Here is a 22,342-nt window from a genome sequence, read left to right as displayed (position 1 = left end):
GCAAGGTGGATAGATACTGGGGAGGCTAGTACCAGGTGGGTCACAGTCTCAGAATAAGGGTTTGGGATTGGGAAAAGTGTTGTCTCTGAGGGTTGTGACTCTTTAGCGAACTTGGATTCTCTATCATTGAATATATTCAAGAAAGAGTTAATAGGTTTTTGGACAATAAGGAATTAAGTAATATGGGGTAGGGTGGGAAGTGGAGTTGAGGTAGAAGATGAACCAGGATCTTGCTGAATTGTAGAGCTGGTTTGAAGGATCACCGTTTCTTATCCATTTTGCAACTACCCTGAATTGCTTCATTGAGAACACTACAGTAGTAGAAAGGAGAAAAAACATCACAGCTATATATGGGCACAAGATACAGCTCTGATTAACATTCCAAGGCCCATGGAGACACAACAGAACAGTAATGGGTAATATAAAAGGTCAGTACATTTTTTAAAAAGTGCATGCAGTGCACTGCCTAAGTGTAATGGAGACAGATTGAGTTGTGGCTTTCAAAAGAGAATTGAATCTGATGAGGAAAAAATGGTGGGGTTATGGGGAAAAGATGGGAAAATGGTACTAGGTGAATTGCTCCTGCAGAGTGCAACAGACCGAGGCTGAATGGCCTCCTGTGTAGTAACCAGTCTATGACTCAAAGACACTGGTAAGCACCTAAAATTTCCACTGAGATGGCAGTTGTACATTTTGGTTTTAATGAACAACATGGTGATTAGAATTAAAACTGGTGTGAAAGTTTCGGTTTTTAACTTTTGAATCACAGCAAAAGTTGGGTCAGTGGCTCTGTGGTTAATGGAAAAAGTCAAGTTTGGCTTCTCTAGCACAAACTGGGGATATTTATGAGGATATGGATCCAGTGCCAAATGGTCCTTGCTTAGGTTGAGCTAATAGCAGAGTGATAAATGGTTGGATTAGGCCAACACTAAAGTAGCACATATAATCTTGTGTGTTGCTGGCCTAAGATGTTTGAAATGTTTCTTTCCTTTTATAGCCATTTCACATTTTATGCAATTGAGTTCCATTTGCCATGCTTTCAAAGGAACACTGAAACTTTGACAACCTAGGTAGTTGCAGAACCAGTGAAATTTTCCACCATGTGCTCAACTGATCAACCAGTGCTGGGAGTTTTGCCATTGTTCTGTGTGTCATCACTGCTCTGCACTGTTTCAGATCAAAATTTTACAACTGACTGAAGTTGATACAAATAGAGTAGACCTGCCCCTTTTTTCTTTCCCATTAAGTTTTCTTTACAGGGGGAGGGGGGAGAAAAAAATTAATTGCTGATTTGGAAAATATATTGCCTGCTCAAGTTCCTTCATGGGTGGCTCGTTTCCACATTGGGCAGTGCGTATACAAATTGAACCACACTTATTCGTTAATGGAAAATCCGATGTTGATTCCTTTTGCACATCCAGTTTTGTATTAATGTAGACACCCACAGTTTCTATGATTTGTACCTCCTTTCCCAGGTTAGCTTACTGCACTGTCCCTCCATTTAGAAACTGTTCCACTTCAGATTGATGAGCAAGACTGTCAATGTCTAGCTTTGCTCAAAAGAGGGGTAGTGTCCTTTCCCACTCCAGATTAAGCAGTCAAAGGTGAATTTTTCTGCTCGAAGGGGTGGATGGTGGGTAGTGTGGTGGTTACAAAATGAAGTGAATTATGTAATATATATAGGGAAAATTAACTGAGCAGCATGAATGAGGTTTGGAATGGAAACTTTGTGAATGCAAATAGAAAGCTCTGACCTAAAACCACTTTCCACTGCACAGAACATGTCAGACGACTAAGAGTGCTTGAGGTGTTCCAGATCCGCCGTATTTGCTTAGGTACTATATTTGAAAAGCAATTATTTATGTTTTGCTTCAAAGAGCAGCTGGATTGCTAAATTGGATTGTGGTGGAAAGATTTCAAATCTAACTAAAATATTGGCTCACTTTGAATGTAGATTGGGGATCATCAAAATTGATGTGCGATGATATTCCTGTAGATACCATCATTTATAATGCTAACATTTAACCTGTCATGTAAACGATACAATATTATTTACACTAAATTAGGGACAGGAGAAGAGATACTGCATGATTTTTCGTTTTTTTTTTAAAAGGAGCTGCAAATTTAATGACTCCAGTTTCCTTTTATTAATCGCTGCTGAGACTGGTATTTATTGCCCATTCCTAGTAATATTGGGAAGCCTTGAACTGCTGCATTAATGTCGTGTAGTTGATCCAGCAAATCTTTTGGGTAGGAAATTCCATGATTTGACCCAGTGACTATGAAGTAATAACGATATGTCCTAGTCAGATGATTGTAAGATTTGGAGGAGACTTTGGGAATGTTGGCATTCCTAAAATCCTGCTGCTCCTGTCCTTCGAAGATAGTGGTTGAGTTACAGCTGAGGTGTTGTGGATACACCAGGTGAGCAGATAGTGGAGGGAGTTCATTTTTTGATTAGTGGATATAGTGCCAATTTTAAGTGGACTGCTTTGTCCTGCACATTATTGATCTTTGAATGTTGTAACTGCTCATCGAGCTAAGTAGAGCGTTCCTGTACATTCCTGACTTGCACCTTGCAAATTGTGAAAAGACGTGGCTTGTGGGAAAAAGTCCTGACTCTAACCTGCTCTTCTTGTAGCCAGGTCATTGACACGACTGGTTCACTTGAGTTTCTGGTTAATGGTGACCACTGCATGTGGATGGTGGAATACTTGGTGATGGTAATGCCATTGACTGACCAGAGGTGGTAGATAGGTTCTCTTGGGATTGGATTGATCAGCCCAACCTTGAATGCAGGCATAGACGAGGAACCTATTTGTGGATTTGTAAAAGGAGATAAACACACTGCAATCACGAGTGAAGAACCCCTATGGGAGGAATAACGGAACTCCTAAGGAGGTTCGGAGCCTTCTCTGTCCTAACCTGAGCAAGAGCAAAATCTTCTTTGTGAATCTTCTAAAGGGTATGTGGGGGAAGGGGGGCAGAGCTGGAGAAATTGCTGTTCTAACTAGCCCAGATCAAATTTCGATACTTGGGGATCTAAATAGACCATGACTGAATATGGATCCATAAACGGAACCAAACAAGTCTGGTGGAGGAGGTAAAAAGACCTACAAAGGTGGGACTTGCTCCGGCTCTCCTTGGCGGGGAGAGTGCGGTTGATCAAGGTCAATGCGCTACCGAAGTTCCCTTTTCCAGTTCAGATCCCTCCCGATCTTTATCCCCAAAGCTGCCTTCACCAAAGTTGACAAATGAATCATGGCGTTTGTGTGTGGTTTTGGAGGGGGGGGGGGCTACCACAGAAAGGGTACGGGGATGGGTCAAGGTACTGGCGGGGGATGGTTTAATATGGAGGAGAGTTCCCCTCTGGGGACGTCCCTTTGAACACAGGCCACGGCTGCACTCCCATCCCCCCAGGCAGGTACTCAAAGCCCAGTGATAGTGGCCATGCTGAGGACGTGGAACTAACTGCGTCACTACTTCAGTCTGGCCACCGTCCATCATGTCCCCCATCTGCAAAAAACATAAATTCATCTCTGCGACGATGGATGCCTCCTTCAGATGGTGAAGGCAGAACGAAGTGACGCCAACAGTAGGGAACCTATGTGGGCAGCAGAGTAGTGACCCTGAGGAAACTTGTGGAGAAGCTCCAACTCCCGAAAGCGAGCTAAGATACAGGCAAATCAGAAACTCCCTCCGAAGAGCTGAGATCCCCCCGATACCAGTTCACTCACAATTGAACAGACTTCTGACCTAGGGGATGGTAATTGTGCTGACATGTATGGACAGATACTAGAAGACGTATGTGCACACCTTGAAGAAAAATGGAAAAATGGGATGAGATAGGAGGAGGTTTCTGGAACGAAGCACTACAAAGGGCGAACTCAACCTCCACAAGCGCAAGGCTGAGCCCAATGCAGCCAACGGTGGTGCTCAGGGCACACTTAACCAGAACAAAAATGAGCAGGTTATTCCTGGAGGTTGAGGACAAATGTGAATGGTGCCAGGGAGACCTGGCCAACTGCACCCACATGCTCTGGTTTTGCCCCAAGCCTGTCGAGTACTAGACAACCTCTTTGAGGCCATGTCCAGGGTTGTGAGGGTGAAGCAGTGCCCGCTAGTAGTATCTCTACATTATCGGAGAAGCCAGAGCTCTATGGGGAGAGGGGCGGATGATCTAACCATTGCCTCCCTGATCGCCCAGCGAAGATTCCTGCTCAGCTGGCGATCAGTGCCACCCAAGGCTGCAGACTGGCTGTCCGATCTGGCAAGAATGTCTCAAATTGGAGAAAATAAAATGCACCATTCAGGGATCGGAGAAAGGCTTCCACGACACATGGAGGCTATTCATCAGCCTGTCCGTGACCAGCAACCAATAAACAAAGGGGTGAGGAGGGGGGGAGAGAGAGAGAGAAGAAGGGGAGGGGATAGGCAGTGGATTGTGGGGGAAGACACCCAAGGGGAAACATAGGGCAAGTAGGAAAAAGGAACTGAAAGGGACAAAGGGTGAGAAGTGCAGGTGGAAGTGACCAGAATGGCGGGACCAAACCGTGCCCAGCTGACTCAAAAAGCCCTCCGCCGGTACAGTTCAGTTCCAGGGGACAATTACTGGGGGATCGCAAACATGTGGCCCTCACGCCTGTACATAGGCTCTATCTCGAGGGGACACAACTAGGTATCTGCCCACAAGAGTATCTGTTTCGTTTTTGCGCTCTGCTGTTTCTTTTTTGCTAATGCACTGTGAAACATCCCTTTTTCATGTTGATATTGTATACTAACATAAATGAAATTCTTTTTAATAAAAATACTTTTTTTTTAAGGGGCAGCATGGTGGCGCAGTGGTAGCACTGCAGTCTCTCGCCGCCGAGGTCCCAGGTTCGATCCCGGTTCTGGGTCACTGTCCATGTGGAGTTTGCACATTCTCCCCGTGTTGCGTGGGTTTCGCCCCCACAACCCAAGGATGTGCAAGGTAGGTGGATTGAACACGCTAAATTGCCCCTTAATTGGAAAAAAAATGAATTGGGTACTCTAAATTTTTTTTTTCAAATACTTTAAAAAAATGAGTGAAGAACCCCAAATCTGTAGTTGAGTCCAGGATGTCACCTTGAAACTGCTGCAAAAGATTCCTGGGGTAAAGGTGATCTACAGTATGACTGAGATGAGGAAGAATTTCTTCTGAGGGTTGTGAGTGTCTTTGGAACTCCTTGCCACAGAGCTGTGGAGGCAGAGTGCTTGTGTATATTTAAGGCTGAGATAGATAGATTCTTGCTCAGTAGAGGAATCAAGAGTTATGATCAGCCATGGTCCTATTAAGTGGTGGAGCAGGCTTGAGGGACTCGATGGCCTACTCCTACTATTTCTTGTGGTCTTATCAGCTGTAAAACACTTTGGGGAAATTTGACGTCTTAAAAGGTGCTCTATCAGTTAATGCGTATTTCCCCTTATTGTGCACAAGGTATACCCTGGCAGCTTTCCATATTGGGAAAATGCCAGTATTGTCATTCGGTTTGAGGCGTAGCAGTCTTCGGCACTACACCTGTAGTGTTTTCCATTGCTATGTCCAGTACCTAGTTCTTGAAATATTAAACAGTGAGTTTATCTGGTACTTTTCCCAGTCCCTAATATTCATGGTTCCTTAAACTGAAGTTAAAACTGTTTGCATTTGTTTATCAGTAAAAACATTGGTGGGCACCTAGATTCATTGGAATATGCATACCCATAATTAATTTGGAGTGCGTTTCAGCATAACTAATTTATGGGAAAAGGGTCATGCTGGGGACAGACATCAACCTGGTTTACACAATGAAAATCTCATTATATTTTCTGTCATTGAGACTGTTGTCAATTGATAACTGGTTGTAGCTACTTTTTCTCTTAGCAATATAGAGCTATCAATGTATTCAATTTGAGCAGTTCTGCCTATGTATGTTGTGTATATTTTCCGAGCCATTATCATTTATATAAGAGCAAAATACTGCGGATGCTGGAGATTGGGTTGCTTATATAACCTGAGTAAGTTCATGGGCATCTGTTAGGTCAGTGTTTCCAGCTTGTTAGCTATTTTTGTTGCAGTTTTTTCTCGAGTTCACAATCAGCCCTTTGTTTAACTAAAGATTTCTCTGCAACAGGGCAGTATTATCAGATGAAACAATTGTGTCTATTCATTTGGAGTATGTGTCCTTTGTTTAATGGCAGATGCTGCACACGATGTTTCACTTTGTTTGTTTCCCATAAAAGTGGCCTATGCCAAAAAACACTGTAGGTTCTCATTAATTTTCCTTGCACCGTTTCACTTTTTGGTCCCCACCTCTGAAGAAAAATTGCTTTTGTATAATTACTCACATATTAAGTATGTTATGTGAGCACCCCCCTATCAAGTCTTTGCCAAGGTTGCATGTCTGCTCTGCAGAAATTGGCATTTAGGTAACAATGTAAAATGTTTTTCAAATGTTCCATGTACACAAATTACTTGGAAGTGTAGCCACTGTCATGTAGATAATTAATGAATGTCATTTGTACAGAGCTGCAGTGAATCTGTTTTTGTAAACTGAGGGAAGTATATTGGTCAGGACACCGGGAGAACTCCCTACTGAATAGATTAGAATAGAATCCCTACAGTTCAGTTTGACACATCTTTATGAGTTTGACATATCTGACAGTGCAGCATTCTCCTGTACTTCATTGGAGCACCTGCTGTCAGGTTCTGAGTTTAGAATAGAACACAAGAGTTCCTACAGTGCAGAGGGAAGATATGTGGCCCATTGAGTCTGCACCACCTCTCTGAAAGAAAACTCCTACCTAAACTCTCCTGCACTATCTCCATAACCCCATGCATTGATCATGGCCAATCCACCTAACCCGTACATCTTTGGACTCTGGGAGGAAACCGGAGCACCCAGAGGAGACCAATGCAGATATGGGGAGAACATTGAGGTAGCACAGTGGGCGCACTGTTGCTTCACAGTTCCAGGGTCCCGGGTTCGATTCCCGGCTTGGGTCACTGTCTGTGCGGATTTTGCACGTTCTCCCTGTGTCTGCGTGGGTTTCCTCCGGGTGCTCCGATTTCCTCCCACAAGTCCCGAAAGATGAGCTGGTAGGTGAATTGGACATTCTGAATTCTCCCTCTGTGTACCTGAACAGGTGCTGGAATGTGGCAACCAGGGGTTTTTCACAGTAACTTCATTGCAGTGTTAACGTAAGCCTACTTGTGACAATAAAGATTATATTATTATTATTACGTGCAAACTCCACACAGTCACCCAAGGCAGGAATTGAACCCAGGTCCCTGGTGCTGTGAGGCAGTAGTGCTAACCACTGTGCCACCATAATGTAAACTCATAACCTTCTGAGTCAGGTAAATGTATTATTTTTTGGATCAAGCTGATACTTGGTTCAATTCAAAATGACCTGTTTGTTTAGTTTGGAAATAAATATTCTATGGTTCTCACTAACCTTATTGGCATCAATCAAGACAAATCACATTTAAGCTGACATGACATAATGTTCCAAACCCCTTGTACAATAAGTGAATCATTTGTGTAACTGCCCATCCACCCCACACAGCATGTTTTAAAAGGCCTGAATGTTTTCTTACAATTTGAGCAAGATGCTTTAGTTTCCGCTCGGTGGGCTTTTCCATTTGTGCAAGATAACAATTTAATTTAAATGTCACCATATTTTTTTTTTAAATAATTTTTATTGAAAATGTTTTACAAAATATATAACAACAAACAGTAAAAAACAACAATAAAACAACATAATAAGCATAACACCCCCAAGACCGTAACAACGCATATATCGAGCCCCCCCCAAACCCGGTAAACAAGAGAACTTGAAAATAAATAAAATAAAATAAACATAGTCAACCCTCCCGGGTTGCTGCTGCTGCTGACCTAGTTCCCTATCGTTGAGCCAGAAAGTCGAGCAAAGGCTGCCACCTCCTAAAGAACCCTTGTATCGATCCCCTCAGGGCGAATTTGACCTTCTCCAGATTAATAAAACCCGCCATGTCATTGACCAAGGTCTCCATGCTTGGGGGTCTCGCATCCTTCCACTGTAGCAAGATCCTCCGCCGGGCTACTAGGGACGCAAAGGCCAAAACACCGGCCTCTCTCGCCTCCTGCACTCCTGGCTCCACCGCAACCCCAAAAATTGCAAGTCCCCAGCTTGGCTTGACCCTGGATTCTACCACCCTCGACACCGTCCTCGCCACCCCCTTCCAGAACTCCTCCAGTGCCGGGCATGCCCAGAACATATAGGCATGGTTCGCTGGACTCCCCGAACACCTGACACACCTGTCTTCGCCCCCAAAGAACCTACTTATCCTAGTCCCGGACATATGGGCCCGGTGCAGCACCTTGAATTGGATGAGGCTAAGCCGCGCACTTGAGGAGGAAGAGTTAACCCTCTCCAGGGCATCCGCCCATGTCCCATCCTCGATCTGCTCCCCCAGCTTCCCCCTCCCACTTAGCCTTTAGCTCCTCTACTGACGCCTCCTCCGCCTCCTGCATTACCTTGTAGATATCAGATACCTTCCCATCCCCGACACAGACCCCCAAAAGCACCCTGTCCCTCACCACCCTCGCGGGCAGCAAAGGGAATCCCTCCACTTGCCGCCTAGCAAACGCCTTTACCTGCAGGTACCTGAACATGTTCCCCGAGGGGAGCTCAAATTTCTCCACCAACTCTCCCAGGCTCGCAAACCTCCCATCAATGAACAGGTCCCTCAGCTTTCTGATGCCTGCCCTGTGCCACCCCAGGAACCCCCCATCAATGTTCCCCGGGACGAACCTATGGTTCCCCCTTAGCGGAGCCTCCATCGAGCCCCCCACTTCCCCCCCTATGTCGCCTCCACTGTCCCCAAATCTTGAGGGTAGTCACCACCACCAGGCTCGTGGTATACCTCATAGGAGGGAGCGGCAACGGCGCCGTTACCAGGGCCCCCAGGCTTGTGCCTCCACAGGACGCCATCGCCAACCTTTTCCATGCTGCCCCAGCCCCTTCATCACCCACTTGCGTACCATCGACACATTGGCCGCCCAATAATACCCCGAGAGGTTGGGTAACGCCAGCCCCCCACCATCTCTGCCCTGCTCCAAGAAGACCCTCTTCACCCTCGGGGTCCCATGTGCCCAAACATAGCTCATGATGCTGCTAGTCCCCCTCCTAAAAAAGGCCCTAGGGATAAGGATGGGCAGGCACTGAAACAGGAACAAGAACCTCGGGAGCACCATCATTTTGACGGGCTGCACTCTACCCGCCAGCGACAGCGGCACCATGTCCCACCTTTTAAATTCCTCCTCCATCTGCTCCACAAGCCTGGTAAAATTAAGCTTGTGGAGACTCCCCCAACTCCTAGCCACCTGCACCCAGGTACCTAAAACTCTTCACTGCCCTCTTAAACGGGAGCCTACCAATTCCCTCCTCCTGATCATCCGGGTGCACTACAAACACCTCGCTCTTACCCAGATTCAGCTTATAGCCCGAGAAGCCCCCAAACTCAGCCAACAGCTCCATCACCCTAAATGTCGCCACATTGTTTGTTCAGTTTTCCCCTATCTACAAAGAAGTCATAGAACCATCGTGGCACAAGTAGGTCATTTCACCCATTGAGTTCATGCCGACTCTCTGTAAAGCAATCCGATTAATCCCATTTTGCTCTTACACCGCCATAGACCTACAAGTTTATTTCCCTCAGGGTGGCACGGTAGTGCAGTGGTTAGCACTGCTGCTCTGCGGCACCGAAGACCCGAGTTCAATCCTGACCCCGTGACACTGTCCATCTGGAGTTTGCGTGGGTCTCTCACACACCCCAAAAAGATGTGCAGGTTCGGTGGATTGGCCACGCTAAATTCCCCCTTAATTGGAAAAAAAGAATTGGTTACTCTAATTTTTAAAAAAAGTTTATTTCCCACAAATGCTCATCCAGTTTCTTTTTGAAATTGTTGACTGTCCATATTCCTTTTCCCCCCCCAAAGAATGTGCATGTGGACAGTGACACGGGATCCAGCCTGGATCCTTGGCACCATGAGGCATCAGTGCTAACCGCTGCTCCACTGTGCTGCCCAGATTGTCCCTATTACATCCTCTCCGAGGTCACTCCCACTCACTGTGCAAAAGGTTTTTCTCACATTCCCCTGCACCTGTTGCCCTGAAACTTAAATCTCGCTCCCTTAGTCCTGGTGCGATCAGCTAATGGGAGCAGCTTTTCTTTGTCTACTTTAATAATAATCTTTATTGTTGCAAGTAGGCTTACATTAACACTGCAATGAAGTTACTGTGAAAGGACCCAGGTTGCCACATTCCAGCGCCTGTTTGGGTACACGAAGAACTCAGAATGTCCAATTCACCTAACGGCACGTTTTTCATTTCATTTTCACTTCATTTTGGGACTTGTGGGAGGAAACCGGAGCACCCGGAGGAAACCCACGCAGACACCGAGAACATGCAGATTCCGCACAGCCAGTGAGCCAAGCCAGGAATCAAACCTGTGACCCTGGTGTTGTGAAGCAATAGTGCTCTAACCACTGTGCATTTAAACCTATCATAATCTTGTTCACCTGTCAAATTCTCCCCAATCTCTTTTGCTCCAAGAAGAACAATCCCAGCTTTCCAACCTAACCTTGTAGCTAAAATTCCTCATCCTTGTCTGGTAATTTTCCTCTCGCCCTTTAAAGCAGTCTGACATTCTTCCTTTCTAATGTACAGTGACCAGAACTGAATGCAATACTGTAGTTGTAGCCTAACCAGATCTCTTTGAAGGCTCAGCATTACTTTCCTCCTTTTATGCTCGTAGCTCCATTTATGCCACCTCCAAAGATAGTTGCACGATTCCCTAGTTGCTCTTTCCTTGCACACTCTTCAGAGCTAAGTCATTTAGTCTATAATGACCTGTTCTTGTCACTTCTACCAAAAGTGCATCACTTCAGACTTCTGTTTTAGATTCTGTCTGCCACTGGTTTGCCCATTTTGCCAACCTGTCTGGCTGTTGCAATCAATTGGTATCATCCTTGGTGTCTGCCACACCTCCAAATTGGGTGTCCTCAGCAAAGTTTACTCTATAATGACTTGCATAATGGAATATACAACTTGCTGTTTTCCCTCTTTAAACTAATTTTTCTAATCCAAGGTGGCACTGATTCTCCTATTTCATGAGCCTCAATTTTGTTAACCAGCTTTTTATTTGGTACTTTGTCAAATACATTTTAAAAAAAATCTGTATAGACAGCATTCATTGTTTTCTTTTCATCAACCCTGTTATTTCATCAAAAAATTCAATTAAATTAAACACAATGTACCTTTTGCAACTCTGCTGGCTTAATTCGTGAAAATCTTTCACAATTAGAACTTAGATTTATTTTGGAAGTTCTAATATAGAAAAATATTTCAGTTTTTCAGGAAAACCACCAATAAGAATGGAAGCCAAGCCACAGGAAATGTTGGGAGCAGTGACCAAAAATTTGGCCACCCACTGTTTTTTGGAGAAGTTAAAGGAGAATCTTCTAAAGTGTAAAGCTGAGGGCATGGCTGCCAATAGAGAAAAGAGAAAGTAGGATGAACATCCAGAATTAGAATGGAGAGTTTGGGACAAAGCTGTAGAGTCAGAGAGTTCTGGAGATGAGTGAATCCAAAAAGAGACTTGAACATGAGGACAAGAATTTTAATTTGAGATGGAGAAGTTAGAGAGCTGATATATGTCTGCAATTACAGCAAGAGGCAATGGAAGTGCAGGACATAAGATGAGAGCACCAGACGTTTGGTTGAGCTAATGTTTGTACAGCATAGGATGGGAGGTTAGCCATGAGAGCATTAATATAGTGAACTGGAAATTACAAAGGCATGGTTAAGGATTTCCTCAGGAGTAGGAGTGAATGCAGGTCTTGTTACAGATCTGGAAAAAGACAGTTTTGTTGGGGAGTGAAAATGTAGTTCAGCTCGAGACCGTGACTGGGGTGTAATTATCAAGGGAACAGAGTTTGCGGTGGATAAAAATGCAGGTCATCAAAACTGGATGTTAGATGAATAGTTGTCTGGACAGCTTAACCTTCATCTGTTTCAGCATAAACTTTATTCACAACAAAACTGTGTTCAGTAGAATTCACTTCTGAATTGTATTCGTGAGGTGAGCTTGATGATGCAAAGTGATGCTTGTATTCTTTGTCTACTGGCTAAGCACTTGTAGCTCAGGAAATCGTCATTTCAATTTAGCTACATAAAGTAATCTCAGTCATATTTTGTGCAGGATTTTGTCTAGTTCCCTGTAGCCATGTAATGCAATTTCTTAGAGACAATTCTTTTGCTTTATATTAGTGACCATCTAATCTAATCATTGAAAATACTCCCACAAAATTCTAAAATAAGTATACTCTCTGACATTGATGTGGAACTGAGGACACTGAGGCCACGTTTAAAAATCCGAGTTGTGGGCAGCACGGTGGCACAGTGGTTAGCATTTTTGTCTACGACGCTGAGGACCTGGGTTCGAATCCCGGCCCTGGGTCACTGTCCGTGAGGAGTTTGCACATTCTCCCCGTGTCTGCGTGGGTTTCACCCCCACAACCCAAAGATGTGCAGGATAGGTAGATTGGCCACTCTAAATTGCCCCTTAATTGGAAAAAATAATTGGGTACTCTAAATTTATTTTTTAAAATCCGAGTTGCAGTTGACCATGTAAGGTGAATTGGGAAGAAGGAAAAGAAGGAAAATTGCTGCATAAGAATTCTTAACCATTAATGGCTTCCTACATAATGAATGAAGGAAATAACTTGTTTTCCATCAAATATTCATGCACACATGATTAACATTGTACATAGAAGTGGATATGCATTTCTGATTGACTTTGGGTCAGGCTCTTTGTTTTACTTACTAATACTGCAGTAATGCAAGCTGGTCATTCTTGTGTGGTGGCTAATTTCCCCTTAAAGGCAACTCATTACCTTTATTGCTGCCCATTAAACTTGAGTCTTCCTGATTACTCTGACATCATATGTTCTCCTCTCCGTCCACAAATATGCTGATGAATGAGATATTTCAACCAAGGCCTGTCCCTGTAGAATAAGGAGAGCTGTTTATTTTTGTGGGAGACTTTTCTTGGCAAGATCACTTACCCTACACTTGTGGTTGACATTGGGGTAAAAATATTTTAAATTATGAAATTGTCCAATTTAAGATGAGAAAAACATGGCAAGGCAAAATAACCTATGGTTGGAAAAGTTATCATGTTTTTATTCATGTGTTCTTTACTTAAACTCAAGCCAAGTAAATTATTGGTACAACGGCACAATTACAATTGCTGAGAATTTGAAATATTAATTTTTACTTCCATTTTAAAAAATTGAAACTTCAAGTGCACAGCAGATCATTACCATTGATCTTTGTCAAGACATGTTTCTCCAAAATTATCAGTGTATCTTTTGCATAGCAATAGAGCTGCCCAAATCAAACACTCGCAGTTGATATTACAAGTGATTTCTCCCAGCACTAGTCCAAAGTGCTTCTTAACTCCTGAGGGTGTTTTCATTTCTCTGCTGAGAAACTTGTAACTCCAAAACTGTCTTCCATGGCAACTTTTCACTCTATGAAATGAAAATCGCTTATTCAAATGAAGTTACTGTGAAAAGCCCCTAGTCGCCACATTCGAGCCTGTTTGGTACGGGAATTGAACCGTGCTGCTGGCCTGCCTTGGTCTGCTTTAAAAGCGAGCGATTTAGCTCAGTGTGCTAAACCAGCCCCTAGCTAAAGCAAGGGAAATCTTCTGGCCTCAGTTTAACTCTCCATGAATTTGGCCTTTCCAATTCAAGTGGGAACTCTTTACTGCATTCCTGTGTAGTGAATCAGTCTTGATGCCTAAACGTTGATTAGTTATCCTTGAGACTACAATTCTCCCTTATCTTTGAAGAAAATGGACAGCTTAAGCACAACTGTCTGCTACCTGACATTCTTGTCACTTCTGAAGCTTTGGAGATCCAGTCTTTCCACAGTGAGCACACAGGCTGCTGCCTTTGTCCCCAAGTGTAAACAGCTTGTATATTTCGGAGTAAAACAAACCTTTAATCAAACCATCCAAACTTGCTGTCAGACAGACTTCAGAGCAGGTCACATAACGCCCTCGCTGTATACAGTCCCAAAACATAATCTTTGAAACCTCATAATTGTAACAATGCAAAATAAAATTCCATCGATGTTCATTGGGGGTTTTACATTTTTTTTAAATAGCACATTGAAGTGCTATTTCTTCATGAATATTATAGGGGCCTCACGGTAGCATGGTGGTTAGCATCAATGCTTCACAGCTCGAGGGTCCCAGGTTCGATTCCCGGCTGGGTCACTGTCTGTGTGGAGTCTGCACGTCCTCCCCGTGTGTGCGTGGGTTTCCTCCGGGTGCTCCGGTTTCCTCCCACAGTCCAAAGATGTGCGGGTTAGGTGGATTGGCCATGCTAAATTGCCCGTAGTGTAAGGTTAATGGGGGGATTGTTGGGTTACGGGTATACGGGTTACGTGGGTTTAAGTAGGGTGATCATTGCTCGGCACAACATCGAGGGCCGAAGGGCCTGTTCTGTGCTGTACTGTTCTATAAGTGGAAAAACTCTTTTTTAATCAGTCATCACTATCACCAATTTGTCGCTGCTTTTCCTTTATGCTAAATCCTGAGATTATTTCTTGGCTGAAAAAAATGTAAGAACTCATTCTCCCATAACTGAATATTGAACTGTTGAACAAACTCAAAAGAAAAATATGCCCCATGCTGCTACTTTCTGAATGTTGTGAAAATGGCTAATTTCAAATAATTACAAAGTGTTATCTTGACAAATCCTGCCAATCATTTTCAATCAGATTTTCAGTTTGAAATCTCACCTGAAGGACAGCAAAAACACATTAGATCCTCAACTGATGATGCACTCCAGCCTTGATTTTGATTATTAATTCAATCTGGCTTTTGAGGTTAGCATTTCATCCACTGAGTGAAATGTAATGCCCAGATTTCATAAGCCTCAATGTTGACATGAAGAATATCCTTTTCTTAATTGTAGGTGAATCAGCGGAATGTCCCTGGAATTGACAGCGCATACCTGGCAATGGACACGGAGGAGGGAGTGGAAGTTGTGTGGAATGAAGTCCAATTCTCAGAACGAAAAAACTTTAAACTACAAGAGGTAAAATTAAAACTCTAAATTATTTTGATGCGAGTTGCTAATGGTTTTTCCAGTCACTTATTTTACTCACTCTTCTGATGTTGCTGCTTGTAGGTATTTGTATCAGGAAATGTATTGTCATTGTATATCGCACTCATCTGTCTTGTGCCATCATTGCAGGTCCACTATAGCTGATCTGCAACCACTCTAATGTCTGTCATCCAACTACGCCTAGATCTTACTACTGCACCTCACTTTAATCTCTAGAAGAGATCTCTGTAGCTTTCAGCACTGATCAAAATATTGACTTTTTTTAATTTGAATGTCACTTTTGAGTTTTTGTTCTTGTAGAATTCTTATAGAATTTTTAGCATACTTCTTAGCATCCACATTTCAACGGCTTCTATTTTCTTCCACAGATCTTTACTTCCTGTCCAGGTTTCTGAGGAATGCAGGAAAGTGAATAGAATGTAGCAATTTAGTTTTTCATTTATTACAAACTTTGAGTGCTTGTTAAAACAACCTTCATCTTCACAATTACTTTTTGCTATCTTTACCCTTCTAATTTCAACATCGCATCAACCATAATATGTTATAGTTTTGTCCTAAATCGACCAACTTATCTCCTCCAGTGTGACACCATGTATTTCAATCTTCACTCCAGTTTCTTCTAAGTATTCCTCCTGCCTACCATCGGTTTTGTCTTTTTAGTGTTCGTGCTCAATCCCAAACTTGTGGAATTTACTTGATCTATGATATTTACCTCTTCTGCCTCTGCAAGTTATTCACTTTGCTTTTGGTGTTTTCAAAGTGTGATCGTTAGGTATGGTCATATGAATTACAATTTCCTATTTTAAAAAAAAAAATACATTTAAGTTCCACAAATTGAGTACTTCCAAATGGGATGTCCAGACAGTTTCATTAGGTACCTCTATTCAAGAATTCAGACAGCTAGCCTTTCCTTCCCTTCTATTCCAGTTCTATAGATGTGAAAAAGCAAGGAAGGAATCAGATTTATATAAAATCAAATTACTGCGGATGCTGGAATCTGAAACGCGAGGGAAAATGCTGTAAAATCTCAGCAAGTCTGGCAGCATCTGTAGGGAGAGAAAAGAGCTAACGTTTCGAGTCCGATGATTCTTTGTCAAAGCTAACAGACAGAGAAAGTGGGAAATATTTATACTGTGGAGTGAGAATGAAAGATGAGTCATAGCCACAGAAACCCAGGGAAACCAGGTGCTAATGGCCACAGAAACCAAGGGGAAAGAGTGTTAATGGCAGTCCCCAGAGAGGACAAAAGATGTGAAAGGTCAAACAGCAGGGAAACTAACATCAGAGGATGAACTGTAGGTGTGGGGGGAGGGGAAGGGGGAAGCAAAGAGCAGAAAGGTGCAGGAAAGAAAGAAATGGTAAAAGACAGTTAAAATGAAATGAAAACAAATGGGTTGAGGTGGGGCTGATCATCTGAAGTTGTTGAATTCGATGTTCAGGCCGGAAGGCTGTAGCGTGCCTAACCGGAAGATGAGATGTTCCTCCAGTTTGCGTTGCGCTTCACTGGAACATTGCAGCAGGCCAAGAACAGACATGTGGGCATGGGAGCAGGGTCTTTTGTTAAAATGGCAAGCAACAGGAAGGTCAGGATCCTGAATGCGCACAGACCGAAGATGCTCAGCAAAGCATTTGGTCTGCGTTTGGTCTCTCCGATATAGAGGAGACCACATTGGGAGCAGCGAATGCAATAGACCAGATTGAAAGAGGTGCAAGTGAAACGCTTCTTAACCTGGAATGAGTGTTTTGGGCCTGGAATGTTAAGCATGGAAGAGGTAAAGGGGCGTGTGTTACAATTGCATGGGAAGGTGCCATGGGTGATGGGAGAGGTACTGGGTATGGTGGAGGAGTGGACTAGATTGTCTCGGAGGGAAAAGTCTGCAGAATGCTGACAGAGGGAGTGAAAGGAAGGTGTGTTTGGTGGTGGCATCACGCTGGAGTTGGCGAAAATGGTGGAGGATTATGCTTTGCATACGGAGGCTGGTGGGATGAAATGTGAGAACGAGGGGGACTCTATCCTTGTTCTGGGAGGGAGTAGAGGGGGCGAGGGTGCTGGCGCGGGAGATGGACCGCACACTGTTGAGGGCCCTGTCCACAACTGTAAGTGGGAAATCACGGTCGAGGAAGAAGGAACACATTTTCGAAGCACCATTTTGGAAAGTGGCATCGTCGGAACAAATGCGACGGAGGCAAAGGAGTTGGGAGAAAGGGATGAAGTCATTACAGGGTGTAGGGTGTGAAGAGCTGTAGTCCAGATAGCTGTGGGAGTCAGTGGGCTTGTAGTGGATATTAGTGGATAGTCTATTGCCGGAAATGGAGACAGAAAGATCAAGGAAAGGAAGGGAAGTGTCTGAGATTGTCCAGGTGAAAGTGATGGAGGGGTGGAAACTGGAAGCGAAGTTGATGAATTTTTCCAGGTCCGGGCGAGAGCATGACGCGGCACCAAAATAGTCATCAATGTATCGTTAAAGGAGTTGTGGCTGGGGCCCGGATAGGCCTGGAACAAGGAATGTTCCATATACCCCATAAAAAGGCAAGCGTAGCTAGGACCCATGCAGGTACCCATTGCTACACCTTTGATTTGGAGAAAGTGAGATGAGTTAAAGGAGAAGTTGTTGAGAGCTAGAACGAGTTCAGCCAGACGGAGGAGAGTGGTGATGGATGGGAATTGGCCGGGCCTCTTTTCGAGAAAGAAGCGAACGGCTCTCGGGCCATCCTGGTGTGGGATGGAGGTGTAGAGGGATTGCACATCCATGGTGAATAGAATGCGGTTAGGGCCCACGAACTGGAAGCTGTCAATAGGACGCAGGGCATTGGAGGAATCCCGGATGTAGGTGGGGAGGGAATGGACCAGAGGAGTGAGGATGGAGTCAAGATACGAGGAAATAAGTTCGGTGGGGCAAGAGCATGCTGACACAATGGGCCTGTCGGGACAGTCCTTTTTGTGGATTTTGGGAAGTAGGTTAAAGCGGGCTGTCCGGGGTTGGGGGACTATGAGGTTGGAAGCCGGAGGGGGGAGGCATCCGGAGGAAATGAGGTCACTAACGGTGTTGGAGATAATGGTTTGATGTTCAGTGGTCTGGTCATGGTCCAGGGGGGAGGTAAGAGGAAGTATCAGAGAGTTGGCGCTCAGCCTCTGCGAGGTAGAGGTCAGTGCGCCAAACGACAACAGTACCCCCTTTGTCGGCAGGTTTGATGACAAAGGTGGGGTTAGACCTGACAGAGTGAAGAGCAGAAAGTTCAGAAGGAGAGAGGTTGGAATGGGTGAGGGGGCAGAAAAATTAAGACGGCCAATGTCCAGTCGATAGTTCTCAATGAAAAGATCAAGGGCAGGTAGTTGTCCCGGCGGGGGGTCCACTTGGATGCAGAATGTTGGAGGCACATGAAAGGATCAGTGGAATGGGGGGGAGGATTCTTGCCCAAAGAAGTGGGCACGGAGACGAAGGCGACGAAAGAAGAGTTCAACATCATGCTGAGCACGGAATTCATTGAGGTGGGGACGTTAGGATACAAAGCTGAGTCCTTTGCTGAGAACAGCACGCTCAGCCTCAAGTGAGGGGAAGGTCAGAAGGTATGGTGAACACGCGGCAAGGGCTGGGAGAAATGGGGTGCGAGGGATTGGGACTGGCGGAGGGCCTGGGATGGGCAGCGGTGTTGATACTGGGAGAAATAGGGTACGAGGGATTGGGACTGGTGGAGGGCCTGGGATGGGCAGCGGTGTTGATACTGGGAGAAATGGAGAACGAGGGATTGGGACTGGTGGAGGGTCTGGGATAGGCTGTGGTGTTGATGAGTTGTTGAAGCTTGCGTTCCTTACATCAAATTTATATGTTGACCGTTTCTAATTAGTATATTTTTGTTTTAGGATAAAGTTAAAGCTGTCTTTGACAATCTCATCCAGCTGGAGCACCTGAACATCGTGAAATTTCACAAGTACTGGGCAGATGTGAAAGAAAATAAAGCTAGGGTAAGCTGGCTTGGTGCTGCTTCGTGTTGCTAACGGAGTTACCTAGCTACCATGTTTATACAATCTTTAAGTTAAAATGTTAAAAATAGTACTGGCCTTTGCTTGTGACTGAATAATCTGTAATGTAAGCCTACTTGTGACAGTAAAGATTATTATTATAGCTGAAAATTTCAAATTCGCAGACCTGATGTACAGAAATTGGCCAGTACTACTTGTGATAAAGAAATTTTCAACAGTTTCAAACTTTTTGCTGCCCTATGCTTCATATTGGGAAAAAAAAAGAATAAAGGAAAGGCATTTGGAAAATGTGAAGTGTGCTAGGGAAAATTAAGCTTGTATCCTCTGCATATTTTGCAGAGAAGAAACAAACTTGAGGGCAAAGGAGAAGGGGAGAGAGTGCACATGATATATTATGAAAGCATGTTTGCTCAATGTATTTGGAGTTGTTGAACAGGTTATTGATGTGAGGTTTCTGTTCCTGCAGGTTATATTTATAACAGAATACATGTCATCAGGGAGTTTAAAACAGTTTTTGAAGAAAACTAAGAAGAACCACAAAACTATGAATGAAAAGGTAGGTTGTGGATTACTGTTTACAGGAGGTGACATTTGGGTTATTTTGCTTTTGTTTCTGGCACTCTTTGTAATAAGTATGCACGGGCTGCTTCTAAACGTGTCCGTGCCTGGACACGATCAGGATAGCATGCAGAAGTGGATATCTGAAGCTCCCTCATTTGGAGGGAATCTGTTTAAGTGCACCCACTTGGTGGTCACAGGCTGAACTCTACATACTATGAGGTGGAAAATATGTAGCTCCTTACGAAGCGTACTGATACTCCGGTTTGGCTGCATTCTGAAGGTGGGATCATAATCTTAACCAGCCCATTTTGTGGAACTGTTGCCTTTCCAAGGTGGACACACCTTTTTTTTAATAAATGTTTTTATTCAGTTTTCATATTTTATATTGAACAAATTACAAATTGTTAGGAGAAAGAAAAAAGAAAAAAAACAAACACGCAAAAATTAACATACATATTTACAGGTAAGCATCTTCGTAGTAGTAACTGCGCCCCCCCCCCCCCCTCAACATGTTTATTTAGTTTGGTTTGGGCCTTAGCTAGCCATCGAACCCCCGTAACGAACCTGTAGCCCCCCCCCCTCCCGCTACCTTCCCCCGACTATTCTTCCTCTTGTACATTGGCCACAAATAGGTCCCGGAACAGTTGCATGAATGGCTCCCACGTTCTGTGGAAGCCGTCGTCCGACCCTCGGATGGCAAATTTGATTTTCTCCATTTGGAGAGATTCCGAGAGGTCGGACAGCCAGTCCGCAGCTCTGGGCGGTGCTGCTGACCGCCAGCCAAACAGGATTCTACGGCGGGCGATCAGGGAGGCAAAGGCAAGGGCGTCTGCCCTCCTCCCCAGGAATAGATCTGGCTGTTCTGAAACCCCGAAGACCGCCACTATCGGGCATGGCTCCACCCTCACTCCCACCACTTTGGACATTACCTCGAAGAAGGCTGTCCAGTACTCCACGAGTCTGGGGCAAGACCAGAACATGTGGGCGTGGTTGGCCGGGCCTCTTTGGCACCGTTCACATCTGTCTTCCACCTCCGGGAAGAACCTACTCATACGGTTTCTCGTTAAGTGGGCTCTATGTACCACTTTTAGTTGCGTCAGGTTGAGCCTTGCGCACGTGGAGGTGGAGTTGACCCAATGCAGTGCTTCGCTCCAGAGTCCCCACCCTATCTCCATCCCCAGGTCGTCCTCCCATTTCCTTCTTGTTGCGTCCAGTACGGTGTCGTCCCTATCTACCAGTCGGTCATACATGTCACTACAGTTCCCTTTCTCTAGGATACTTGCGTCCAGTAGGTCTTCCAGTAGTGTCTGTCGTGGCGGTTGTGGGTACGTCCTTGTCTCCTTTCGTAGGAAGTTTTTGAGCTGCAGGTACCGTAGCTCGTTCCCCCCAGCTAGCTGAAATTTCTCTGTCAGTTCGTCCAGTGTTGCGATCCTGTCGTCCGTGTATAGGTCCCTGACTGTCAGTGTCCCCCCGTCCTGCCTCCACCTTTTGAAGGTGGCGTCGGTCAGTGCTGGTTTGAACCTATGGTTGTTGCAGATGGGAGCCCTGTTCGACATTTTGGTCAGGCCAAGTTGCTGCCGCAGTTGGTTCCAGGATTGGAGGGTGGCTGTCACCACTGGGCTGCTGGAGTGTTTTTTGGGTGGGGATGGGAGTGCTGCCGTGGCGAGGGCCCGGAGGGAGGTTCCCATGCAGGAGGCCTCCTCCGCACGCACCCACTCAGCTTCTGGCTCCTGGATCCATCCCCTTACTCGCTCGGCTGTTGCTGCCCAGTGGTAGAATTGTAGATTCGGGAGGGCTAACCCTCCCCTGGTTTTTGTTTTTTGTAAGACCTTCTTTGGGATCCTAGCATTTTTAACCCCCCCATACGAACGCCATGATGAGTTTGTCCAGCGCTTTGAAAAAGGCCTTGGGGATGTAGATCGGAATGGATCTAAACAGGAAGAGGAACCTGGGCAGTACGTTCATTTTGATCGTCTGAACTCTCCCCGCGAGGGAGAGCGGGAGTGTGTTCCATCTTTGCAGGTCCTTTTTAACTTCCTCCGTCAGGCTGGTGAGGTTCCATTTGTGGATCCCTTTCCAGTCATGGGCTATTTGGATCCCCAGGTAGCGGAATTTATGTCGGGCTTGTTTGAACGGCAGCCCCTTTAGTGCTGCCCCCCCCCCCCCCCCCCCCCCCCCCCCCCCCCCCCCCCCCCCCCCTTGCGGGTGTACTGGGAAGATCTCACTTTTGCTCATGTTGAGTTTGTAGCCCGAGAAGGCTCCAAACTCTTTCAGGAGCGCGATGATTCCGTCCATGCTGCTTTGTGGGTCCGAGATATAGAGGAGCAGATCATCCGCATAGAGTGAGACTCTGTGCTCTCTACCTCCCCTTCGGATCCCCCTCCAATTTTTTGCTGCCCTGAGCGCGATTGCTAGCGGTTCAATTGCTAGTGCGAACAGCAGCGGGGACAGTGGGCATCCTTGTCTGGTGCCCCTGTGCAGCTGGAAGTATTGGGAGTTGGTATTGTTGGTCTGTACACTCGCCATGGGAGCGTTGTACAGGAGCTTTACCCAAGCGGTGAACTAGGTGGACACACCTGACAGTAAGTTCGAATCTGGCAGATCGATCTCTAGG

General features: G+C 45.1%; 1 protein-coding gene across 2 annotated transcripts in view; it reads left to right on the top strand.

Moving 5' to 3' along the window:
• The window catches only part of nrbp1 (nuclear receptor binding protein 1), a 112,701-nt gene that overhangs the window by 16,410 nt on the left and 73,949 nt on the right, over positions 1–22,342 (top strand). For both annotated transcript variants that reach the window (XM_038816237.1, XM_038816228.1), the window contains exons 2-4: positions 15,033–15,155; positions 19,048–19,149; positions 19,634–19,723. In XM_038816237.1, coding sequence (XP_038672165.1) covers positions 15,033–15,155; positions 19,048–19,149; positions 19,634–19,723 — 315 coding nt within the window. The remainder of the gene's footprint in view (positions 1–15,032; positions 15,156–19,047; positions 19,150–19,633; positions 19,724–22,342) is intronic.

Source organism: Scyliorhinus canicula, chromosome 1, assembly GCF_902713615.1.
Source record: "Scyliorhinus canicula chromosome 1, sScyCan1.1, whole genome shotgun sequence".
In the NCBI taxonomy this organism is placed as follows: Eukaryota; Metazoa; Chordata; class Chondrichthyes; order Carcharhiniformes; family Scyliorhinidae; genus Scyliorhinus; species Scyliorhinus canicula.
The sequence above is the reverse complement of the archived record's forward strand: the minus strand, read 5'-3'. Positions and strand labels throughout refer to the sequence as shown.